Raw genomic sequence first — 12,406 nt, forward strand, 5'->3', positions numbered from 1 at the left:
CTTGTTTGAAACACATAAGAAGTATGACCATGCACAAAACACCATAACTGTAGCTGATGGAAAGAAATCAATTATGGAACACATAGGTTCTGTTAACTTGGGGAATGGGATCATACTAGTAAATGTATTACACGTTCCAGGATTCAAGTTTAATCTGATATCAACTCACCAATTTTGTAAAGATCTTAATTGCACCATTACATTTACACAGAACAAATGCATACTACAGAATCTTTCACAGAAAAGTTCCCTGGTTCTTGGTGAATTGAAGTCAGGATTGTATGCAGTAGATGAAGGCACAAATCATAATTCTAGAGCTGATTTAGTTGCCGCCACTGGCGTTGCTACACAAAGTTCAGAAGAGAGCAAGCTCTGGCACTTGAGGCTTGGTCACTTGCCATTCAAGAAATTACATCATGTATGTAATATAAATAACTATAATAAGACTATAGATTTCATATGTCAAATATGCCCACAAGCCAGGCAAACAAGGCTACCATTTCCTAAAAGTCTTTTTAAAAGCAAGAAGTGCTTTGAGCTTTTACATATAGATGTATGGGGGCCCCTACAAGGTCAAGACCCATGACAATTGTAAGATGTTTTTGACTATAGTGGACGATTTTTCTAGACATACATGGATTTTTCTACTCAAACACAAAAGTGATGTGGTAAGTTTGTTGTATCAATTTGTTAATTTTATCAAAACACAGTTTCAAGCTAATATCATGACTATAAGGTCAGATAATGAAAAAGAATTCTGTGAAGGTGATATTCTGCAATTTTACGTAAAGTATGGTATTGCACATCAGAAGAGTTGTGTTAACACACCATAGCAAAATGGCACTGTGAAAAGAAAACACAGGCATTTATTAGAACTGCAAGGGCTTTATACTTTCAATCTAAAGTCCCTATTCAGTATTGGGGTGAATGTTTGTTGTGTGCCACTCATCTTATCAACAGGATGCCTATGAAAACAATCTCCTTTCAAACTCCTTATGAAAAGTTACATAGCAGTAAGCCTTCTATGGAGCATCTCCGAATCTTTGGATGCTTGTGTTATTGCTCTACCAACAAATCTCACAGAACCAAATTTGACCAAAGAGCCATCCCATGTGTATTCTTAGGTTATCCTGCTCATCAAAAAGCTTATAAGGTCTTGACTCTTGATACCAACAAGATACTTATCACTAGAGATCTTGTTTTCCATGAAAAACATTTTCCTTTTCATTTTACTGCCTCACCTCTAACTTCTTCACCTATTTTCCTCCCTGCTCAAACAACAATTGATCCCTCTTCTTTTCCTCTCTTACCTGAACCACTTTCCCACTATATCACAAACCAATCTCTAAACACAGATCCTGACCATTCTCCTGCTAAAGAGTCTCACTCTCCACAATCTTCTCATAAACAACAATCTATCTTTTCTCAAATTACCTCACCACAGCCTGATCCATCACAAAATAATCTTCCATCACCTAGACAATCTTTTAGACCACATAATAAACCCTCCTGGATGCAAGACTATGTGTGTGCTACCATACTTAATAAGCATTGGTGCAGTCTTGTTCAATTTTCCTCCATTCCATCTGATCACAGAGGCATTATTGAGCAAAATTGCAAAATTGTTGAACCAACAAGTTACTTTGAAGCCTCTCAAGACCAAAAATGGGTTGCAGCCATGAATCAAGAACTTGAAGCTCTCCAAACTAACCATACCTGGGATGTGGTGTCTTTGCCACAAGGGAAGAAAGCAATTGGGTGCAAATGGGTTTATAAAGTGAAGTTGAAAGCAGATGGTTCAGTGGAAAGATTTAAAGCCCGATTAGTTGCAAAGGGATTCACTTAAAAATATGGCATTGACTACCAGGAAACATTCTCTCCTGTTGTCGAAATGACCACTATCCGATGCCTAATTGCCATTGCTGCTAACAACAAATGGCCCTTGCACCAACTTGACATAAATAATGCTTTTTTACATGGCACCTTGACTGAAGAAGTATACATGAAAATGCCAGAAGGCATTTCCAATCCAGAAAATAAGGTGTGTAGGTTGAACAAATCTCTCTATGGTTTAAAGCAGGCAAGCAGAGAATGGTTCATCAGGCTTAATCAAGAGTTACAACAACAAGGGTTCAAGCAATCAAAGAATGACTATTCCCTGTTTCTAATGAATTCAACTTTAGGCTTGACTATTGTGGCTGTTTATGTAGATGATATTATCATCACAGGTGCTGATTCTTCTGTTATTTCAAAACTCAAACAGCATCTCCATTCTACCTTCAGCATGAAGGACCTTGGTCTCCTTAATTACTTTCTTGGTATTGAGGTTACACATGTGCAGCAAGGTGTTATATTAACACAAAAGAAGTTTACAAAAGAACTTCTTCAAGATTGTAACATAGATGTTTCTAAGACAACTAAAATCCCTTTGCCAACCACAATAAGACTTCTAGCAGATGAGGGTGAACTCTATCATAATCCAATTCAATATAGGTCTTTGGTTGGGAAGCTAAATTTTCTTACACACACCAGACCTGATCTATCTTTTACAGTCCAAACCCTAAGCCAGTTTATGCAACACCCACGGCTTCCTCATGTTCAAGCTCTCCAGCATGTACTTAGATACATCAATGCAACAGTTGGCCAGGGTATACTCTTGAAAGCAAACACACAACTTACTTTGCAAGCTTACTCCGATTCTGACTGGGCATCCTGCCCCAACTCCAGAAGATCTGTTACTGGCTATCTTCTACTTCTTGGCAACTCACCTATTTCTTGGAAATCCAAGAAACAAAGTACTATTTCCAGGTCCTCCTCGGAGGCAGAATATAGGGCTATGGCAGCAGCCTCAGCAGAAGTCACTTGGGTTGTCAACCTTCTGAAAGAGTTAGGGCTTTCTAATCTCCTTCCTGTTCAGCTCAGATGTGACAATCAATCTGCCATTCATATTGGCAGGAATCCAGTATTCCATCAAAGAACTAAACATGTAGAATTGGATTGTCATTTTACCAGGGAGAAAGTGATGGAAGGTCTCATAGAACTTTCATATCTTCCTACAACAGAACAATTAGCGGATGTTCTCACAAAACCTCTCTCCTCTGCTCAACACTCTAAGCTTGTTCACAAGCTAGGCATGCTTCCTGAACAGCCTCCCTAGCTTGAGGGGGGGTATTGGTGTATATACTAAGCTACAGCCAAGCTAAGATGTATTTGATGACTCAGCAATATCAAAGCTCTTCTCGGTTCTATAGTTCTTGATCCATTTTGTAAGTAGTATATATAAATAAGGTGTTTTGTTATAATGACATAATTACAATTGAAAAAATAATAAAAGATAAGAAAACAATTAATCCTGAAGAGACAAGTTCTTCAAGGATCTTCTCTGATATTTGTCATTCTTCTTCTCTTCTCCTTCTCTTCTCCTTCACTCTCAACACATCAATTTAATCACAATCTGGATGAATCAATCAAGCATTCTGTTTTGCAACAAGTTCATCTTTTATTCTATACACATAACATCTTAGTCTCTTCATACATTACTCCGTTCGATTAGTACTTATTGACCAAAAATTGAATTGACGACATTTAATATTCTAAGAATCTCCAATTGCAACTCAAGCATTGAGATTATGATATAATTTATTTATTGGTAAATCATATCTTATTTGTATGAAATCATGCATTACATGCTAAACAAATGTCTATTAAAATTAGGCTAATCACGATTAAATTATCATTTATTTTTTAGATCATAATTTTTCCACTCAATTAGTGAATAATTATAATATTGAATTATAGAGTATGTATATGCAAATAGAAAACATGATCTAATGTTTGCAAAAAAGTTGTGGTAGTAATTAGTGGCACGGATCCAAAATTTTAATTATGTAAGTCCTTGAAAATAATTTCTCCTATAATTAAATTAGACAAAAACATTAAAAAAAAATGAATCCTAACGTATTTTACTTAATTAAGATGTTCAACATTTTTTATAATTTTTTCTTAAAAGATATAATAAATATTTTTGTTACGGCTTAGGCGCGCTTTTAGTTTTAAGCTCCTTAATAAGTCCGCTAATACTAATAGCTGTCATAATGTATCGATTCAAAAAAAATAGCTGAAAGACAGAAAGAGTATGAAAATCACTTAATAAGCAGCGAAAATGATCTCATCTTCCACATCACTATCATCTACCCAAGTGTTCATTGCTTGTGTTTGAATCATAATCTGTGGGAACTGTGTATCACGTTTGTATTTTTAATTGTTTTAAACAATGATTAAGAGTTGACAATTTTTTTGTGATAATTGAATTTTTGACTTAATCGAGAAAAGTGATATATATTTCAACTAATCTTATTTTAGTAATATTATTGGTAATATTATTGGTCATCTTAGTTGACAATCTTATTCCAACTACATGTGGTCATCTTCATATAATATTATTGGTAATGTATATGTACATAACTTTTTTAAACGAAGAAAATTAGAGCATTTTATTATACTCTAATTTAGTTAGGTTGTCCATACTTTTACGTGTTGGAAGATCTTACTTGAAGTATGAAATTCTTAGTATATACGTTAAATTTTCTGATTTCATCTTAATTCTTATCCTTATTGAATACAATTATTAAATCTTGTTGATACTAGAGCCGTTTATGGGCGGACTATCCGTTAGGTTCGACCCAACTGGCTCAAAAAATAAGCGGGCTTAGACAATGTTTTTAAAAAAAATTTGAAATTTAAACGGGTAATACCCGTCCGCCAAAATAAATGGGCGGATAGCAACACCAAAAAAATATCCGCGAATATACTCGCTCGCCCACTTAATTTAATGTATTAATTATTAAATAATTAATTCTATAAATTATTAAACTAGTACTACTACTTTTCTTATCTACTACAACACCCATATGTTTATATTTTAATAACTTTTATATGTTTATATCTTATAATTACTTTTAATAATTTTTTTAACTTATGATGATTGCAGAAGGTATATGTATAGACTACATAATTTGTAGTCCGTAGCAAGATGATGATAAATTAATGATGCAATGCTATGGTCGGATCATCTAGCATAATGTTTTTATTCATGTAATTTGAGTATTTTGAGACTTTTTATGTATTTGGAGTATTTTGGACAATATATTATATTTTAATTGTTATTAAAACTGAACTTTCTAATTTGTATTATATTTAAATTTCTATATAAGAAATAACCGCCTATCTGCAATTCCTGCCCGCTTTTAAAATGGGCGGATAGCGACAAAAAATATTACCGCAAATGCATGCAGGCTTTTGAAAATATGAGCCTGCGGGTAAATTTTTTAGGCATTACCCAATCCACTACCCGCCCATAAATAGCTCTAATTGATACTATAGAAAACCAAGTCCATCCACCCAGTAAGCAAATAACTATACACTTGTTTTTTCGTTAAAACAAAGAAGTACACTCAATTCATTGTGTTTATAATATGAAAATTCAAGGTTATTAAGTATGGACAATTTCGAGACCTGGTCAAGTTTGGACTCAGACTTTACCCCTAATCTAAGGATGTAAAAAATTTGACCCGAGCCCTTATGTTCAGGTCGAGTCTAGAATCAAACTTAAAATATTTTTTAGGTATATTATTACACAGTTTAAAACTTAAACCATTAAATTTTCTATTAGATTCAGATTTATACTCTAAATTTTCAATTAAATCTAAAACTAAATCAATAGTTTCGAGCAACTTTTGTACGAGACTCTCTCATAATAAGATATGTTTACGTAAGGAATCCAAATTTGAAAAATAATTATCTTGATTTTCAAGTGTTAATTTTAATATTCTTAAAGGACTAAAATTTCCTCAATGTCCAACATGTTGGGTCATAGTAAATTGAAAGATTGAAAAAAATAAGATAAATAAACAATTTAATTCCGAATATAAGATTCGAGAAAACTTATGTCCCAAAATAAGCTTCCGTACATCCAAGCCTAGCCTCGGGTAAGTCGCTGTTAGTAACAACGAATGAGGAGTAAAAAAAAAAATTAAAAGGCCCTAAGTCGCTGTTAGAAACAACGACCCCTTAAGTCGCTGTTACTAACAGCGACTTAAAAAAAAAAAAATTTTTTTTTTAAAATTTTAATAGTACTAAACTTGAAGTAGCTGTATTTTTTGTTTTTGGAGCAGCTTATTTTTTAACCTTCAAATAATTATTTAATAGCAGATGAACTAACTATATAAACTTGTTATTATTTGATTAATCTTCCGATGTGGGATTGTTTTCTGGAACACATCAAAATAAATGAAACCAAAAATTAGCTCACGAATAGAGCACCGATGTGGGACTAAGTTATTGAAGAGGAAGATATCCACCATTGAAGAAGAACACTTATGACAACCTTTTCTGATTCATTGCTAAATCTCATGAAGCATCTGTACAGGAATTCTCTACAGAAATAACAATACGAAGTAAAAGGAGGCAATACATACCACTGATAGTAGGAAAGCCTGTAATGTAGTCTCAGGTTCTCTCATGACACGATAATGCTTGACAAGAAATTCAAGAAATTCAAGAGCTAATTTTTTCCCATCATCCTGTGGAATGTTCAAACAAAGTAAAAAACTAACATTTTTAAAGTCAAGTAATTCAGTTGAAATATGAATTAATAGTCATATACAGGTAGATTGCACAAACCTATACGATTAGAAAACATGTTGAGTATAGTCATAGTAAACAAACATCCAAGTATATCCATGATATAGAAATCAATATCATTAAGTTTGATATAAGACTATAACAGCATAAACATCCAATCGGATCCAGACTCATGCAAACTAGAACATGCTCCACTCTATAATATTGTATTTCCTCAATATTTTAATACTTGGACCATTGTGCAGTTCAGTGTTCATAGAAGAGGAAGATACATGTTGGGTGAGGACCATGTGGCCAAAGGTTGCTGATGAGATTCACTGTATCACACAATTAAGGTGTTTCCAGTTTAAATATGGGAGAGCATATGATAGTGTTAGTTGATCGATGAGACATTCTTGATATCATTCTAGAAAACAAGAGATTTGGCTACTACATCATGTCTATCTAAAATCCATATCATCAGTTCATCACTTAGACTTGATAAATGGAGCCTTTGGGATGTTGTTTTTTCGTCTCGGAGATAGTCAGGATTTGATAATCTCGTATTTAAATGATTCAAAAGAACTCCAATCGTCCATCTAATACACTTCGACAACAATTTTTGATTCTAATAAATTAAAGATACTTTTCACTATGTTACAAATAGTAGCAAAGTTTTCTGGTATGGAAAACCAACCTTAAAAGGAAGTTTAGCTAGGATTATGTATGCTTGATTCTTCCATTGAGATATTATGTCTAGTACAAAGTTGGGATCTGGATAATCAAGGGTGGCTTTTTAGATATATGCCAAGAGGAGTTAGCATTGCACATTGGGACGCTTTTGGGAACAAGTAATATGAATATTAAGAGAGGAAAAGAGAGCTGGATTTACTCAAGGCTATCAAAATAGGGATTTAGCAATGAATCAGAAAAGGTTGTCATAAGTGTTCTTCTTCAATGGTGGATGTCTTCCTCTTCAATAACTTAGTCCCACATCGGTGCTCTATTCGTGAGCTAATTTTTGGTTTCATTTATTTTGATGTGTTCCAGAAAACAATCCCACATCGGAAGATTAATCAAACAATAACAAGTTTATATAGTTAGTTCATCTGCTATTAAATAATTATTTAAAGGTTAAAAAACAAGCTGCTTCAAAAACAAAAAAATACAGCTACTTCAAGTTTAGTACTATTAAAATTTTAAAAAAAAAAAAAATTTTATTATTATTTTTTTTTTAAGTCGCTGTTAGTAACAGCGACTTAAGGGGTTGACTAACAGCGACTTAGGGCCTTTTAATTTTTTTTTTTCTCCTCATTCGCTGTTACTAACAGCGACTTACCCGAGGCTAGGCTTGGATGTACGGAAGCTTATTTTGGGACATAAGTTTTCCCGAATATTATATTTGGAATTAAATTGTTTATTTATCTTATTTTTTTCAATCTTTCTAGTAAATTTTGCATGGGCTAGATTCCTGTTGTTGAGTTGGAGCCTATTGCAGTACAGGGTTTGATTTGCCTTGTCACGACATACTACGTTCATACTCTATGTCTCTAGACTCCAAGAGATTATAATATATATACATTTTCCATTTTGAAATATACGCACCCGATTGTAATAGCATTTTTAATTAATTGATTTTGCATATGTAATAATATTGTTGAATCATGAGTTACACATTTAGAAGTATCACATCACATATTTTGAGGATCGAAATATTTGAGGGCACTCAATAGGATATTTAGAGGATGAAATACTCTTATGAGAAATTGCGTTTTTGTGAGACAACCTTAAAACAAAAATATTATATAGGCTAATAATTGTATTAATTGGGTTATTCAGTCCATGTATATAGAGCGTCTTACAATGAGACCATGTCATACAAAATATTGTGTTTTGAGGATAGAGAGGAAGTCACTCATGGGTCGAAACTTGTTTACATGGCTATGCATAAGACTCCTTTTAGCTATTGAGGTCTTATATTTGAGGGTACTTGGTAATTGTTGGTTGTTGGATGTAAAGTAGTATAGTTAGCTTGTTTAACTAACTTGTAATATTAGCTTATAAGTATGTTTGGTAAAATAGTTTTTGAATGTTAGTTGTTTATTACATAACAAAAATATTAAAATAATGATTAAAAAACTAAAAATCAAAAAAAAAAAAAAAAAAAACCAACAACTTTTTAATTTAAATTTACAAATCAGCTTTTTAGATAACTGAAAAATCATTTATCTTACTCATTTTTTAGTTCTTTAACACCCAAAAAGTCAAAAAAGAAAATTACAAAACAAAAATCTAAGAAAAAAAGTTGCAATATACACCCATAATTTTATGTGATAAACTAAAATTCGTCAATTTTTTAACCTTATTAAAAAGAAAACAAAGAAAAGCAAAAGGTACAGGATTGTAATTTGTAATTTGTACGTATGCATGTAATCTTAATTTACATATTGAAAATATATGATTAAATTATACTTTCCTGACCATTTAAATTTACAATAGGAAAAAACTCTCACCTAGGGAATGCTTGGATTAGATGTAAATATTTAAGGGATAAAAAAGTTAAAGTAAGAAAACAAAGTTGATAAATGAGAAATTAGTGAAATTTGATTGTTGTAGAGGTGAAAGAATGGTTGCAAAGTAATGAAAAATAAAGAGAGTTCTTAATTTCATGGGGTAAATATTTATCCTCGGGGAGGGTAGGAAAACGTATTACCTCCATAATAGGGGTAATCATCTTCTTTATCCTTCATTATTTTTATTTCATGCTTATTTTATTTTCACAACTATCTCAACTACTTCAAATATATTTCTATTTGCTTTCATTTCATTAGTTTGACTTTATTTTCCTCTTAAATATTTACACCCAATACAAGCTTGCCCTTAAAATAGTAAATTCAATGGATTAATTTAATGGTGTAGTAATAGCCCATTTCAAACCTAAATAACAGCCGGAGGCTGTTCTAGGTCCATTAAAAATGTCCGACCGCCTAAGATCCTAAATAAAGAGGCCTATTGTGAATTGTTGTTTAATTAAGGGTTAAATACCTTCAAATGTTAAATTTCTGCGAAAATTAATCTCTATTTTATCATTAATATGAAGTAGTTGATAAAAGACCTTAATTTTACTCCTTTTGTTCCTAATAAAGTTCCTACAAGAAATGTTCACTTGAATTAAGAAAAATAGAATATTTTAAATAGTAAATAAATTTAAATGAATAATAAATTTGATGGGACTAAAGTATTACAAAAATAATATAAAAATTAGTGGAAAATATTAAAATTAGTTAGTGGACTAAAGTATGAATAATAAATTTAATTGAATAATAGCATTACAAAAATATTAAAAGAAAGTTAGTGGAAAAAATATAGGGACCAAAACTTATAATAATTATTTTTATAAAATTAGTTAGAAACATGTGGGAACCATAAATAATATAAAAATTTTAAAATTTGTAAATGAAAGATATGTGATTTCTATAAACATTATAAAAATATTATCAAATATTTATGATATAAATAAAAAGATTTTTTATAAAAATAACAAATAAAATACTCTAAAATGATAAATTGGCCCAGAAAATAGCCACCTCATGACATATTATTCAATCCCTCAAGCTCATCCTCATCCTAATCTTCCTAGGTGAAGGACCTCATTTTCATGCAATAAATACACACAGCAGTTTGTGAACCATCACTTATTACCAACCTAACTCCTCCAAGTCTCCAACAGTATCCTTCTCCAGCTGTCTCTTCTTTCTATCTCTCTTCTTAAACTCCCACAACCAGAAATCTCACCATTAGCAAGTAGCAAAAATAACCCATCCAAAATGAGATAATAATAAAAAAAAATCTCATCAAATTAAAATACATTTTAATTCCCAACATTAAACCCATATAAAATCTTTTTTTTTCTTCTTTTTATCAAAAAATGGCAGGATTAATTTCCAAATTCTCATACCAAAAACTCAAACAAGAAGTCATATTTGAAGATGAAGATCATCATGATCATCATCTTGAGAAGATCAAAACTAACACAGAAAGATTGTATGATCTTATCAAAAGAACATCATCAGTAAGAATAAGCAGAAGATCAAACTGGGTTAGAAAGATGAAGATTAAGAGGAAATTTAGGGTTAAGATTGCAGGTTTTAGAAGGTTTTTCAGAATTAGAAGAATTAAATTTGCTAAATCTTCACTTACATGGGCTAAAGTTTTGATGCGATTCAAGGAAAGTCAGTCACATTTTGGTGATCTTTTTGCTGGAAATTACTTGTTTATGCAAGTTACTCCTGGTTCTTTTAAAAAGAATGCTAATTTGGTAGCTAATCATAATTATAATAATAGTTTTAATCATAATAAGGTTGGTTTTAATAATATTAACCCTTCATGTTTTAATAATTATGCTTTAGGAAAGGTTTCTTATTATTAATTGGTGATATATTTATGACCTTTTGGGTTTTATGCAGAATGAAGTAATTGTTTTAGTATTATTAATTTGAAGTGTACTTATTGTATTGAGAATTGAGTTTTATTTAGTTGGAGAGTAATTAATATGACTTTTCAATAAAAAGAAATTTTAATTTGATTCTAATTTAGCCCACTCAGCTACTCAATAGACCTCGTAATTCAAAAAAAAAGTATACGTATATCGTATTGAATTATGTATGTAGACATCCTAATGTTATTAGAAAAGTAAATCTATGTCCTAATTAAATGTAAAAGGGCACTTGTAATTGTAAAAGTACCAAAAAAAGTATACGTATATCGTATTGAATTATGTATGTAGACATCCTAATGTTATTAGAAAAGTAAATCTATGTCCTAATTAAATGTAAAAGGGCACTTGTAATTGTAAAAGTACCTTTATCATAAGGGCTTCTTTTATTAACTTTAATTTTACTAATAACTGATTTTGGTTTGTTAAATTTTCAATTATGACTACTTATTGTTGGTCCAGAATAAAAATTTTATTAAAAATTGAATATATGTTCTCATGTTCGAGTGTCATAAGTTCTAATATCGATAAGGATTTCTTTGTAAGAACGCTCACAAATTTAATTAATTATTACTCTCTTAGCATGATCTTCAAGAAGACTACTTATACTAAATTTAGATTCCACGATTACCGATTAAAATCGAGTTAATTTTTTAAAAAAATAATTATTTTCATTGATTTATTACTAGTTAATCAATTATTTTAATTTTTCAATTTAAGTGGACATTTTCACTAAACCGTATTCTCCGTCCTATTAAAAGTTTTATTATTAATTTAAAAATTAACTCTTACATAAAAGAAACTCAATAACAATATATTTGTAAATTAGTTGATTATAAATACAAATGGGTACGATGTCATCATGAATATAATACTACATAATTTACCACGTATATATTATTATTATTATTATTATTATTATTAGGGAAATTTGCAAAGAAACACCTTTTAAAACCCCTTTTTTGTAAGTCAACGCCGGAAAGTTGACAAAAGTCACCGGAAACTGATTTAAGGTGTTTTTTTTAAAAAAAAGTCTCTTAAAAGGTGTTTTTTTACAAAAAAAATTATAAAAGGTGTTTCTTTACAAAAAAGGGGTTTCTTTGAAATAATAAAAAAAAAAAAATTTTAAATTATTATTTTTTTTTTTTGTTTTTATTATTATTATTATTATTATTATTATTATTATTATTATTATTAACTTTTTAAAAAAAAATTTTTTTTATATAATAATAAAAATAAAAATTTTTTTCAAAAAATAATATTAATAATAAAAATAAAAATAAAAATAAA

General features: G+C 30.6%; 1 protein-coding gene across 1 annotated transcript; it reads left to right on the forward strand.

Annotated features, from left to right (window-relative positions):
- The first annotated feature begins 10,269 nt into the window (after nucleotides 1-10,269).
- LOC130801711 (uncharacterized) lies at nucleotides 10,270-11,524 on the forward strand. Its single transcript, XM_057665596.1, has one exon. The coding sequence runs from the start codon at nucleotides 10,550-10,552 to the stop codon at nucleotides 11,048-11,050; it is 501 nt and encodes a 166-aa protein (XP_057521579.1). The 5' UTR covers nucleotides 10,270-10,549; the 3' UTR covers nucleotides 11,051-11,524.
- Nucleotides 11,525-12,406: the final 882 nt, after the last annotated feature.

This window comes from Amaranthus tricolor, chromosome 15 (genome assembly GCF_026212465.1).
Source record: "Amaranthus tricolor cultivar Red isolate AtriRed21 chromosome 15, ASM2621246v1, whole genome shotgun sequence".
In the NCBI taxonomy this organism is placed as follows: Eukaryota; Viridiplantae; Streptophyta; class Magnoliopsida; order Caryophyllales; family Amaranthaceae; genus Amaranthus; species Amaranthus tricolor.

Excerpts from the sequence above, each read along its gene's own strand:
- LOC130801711 (XM_057665596.1), top strand. The coding sequence starts at position 10,550 with ATGGCAGGATTAATTTCCAAATTCTCATACCAAAAACTCAAACAAGAA.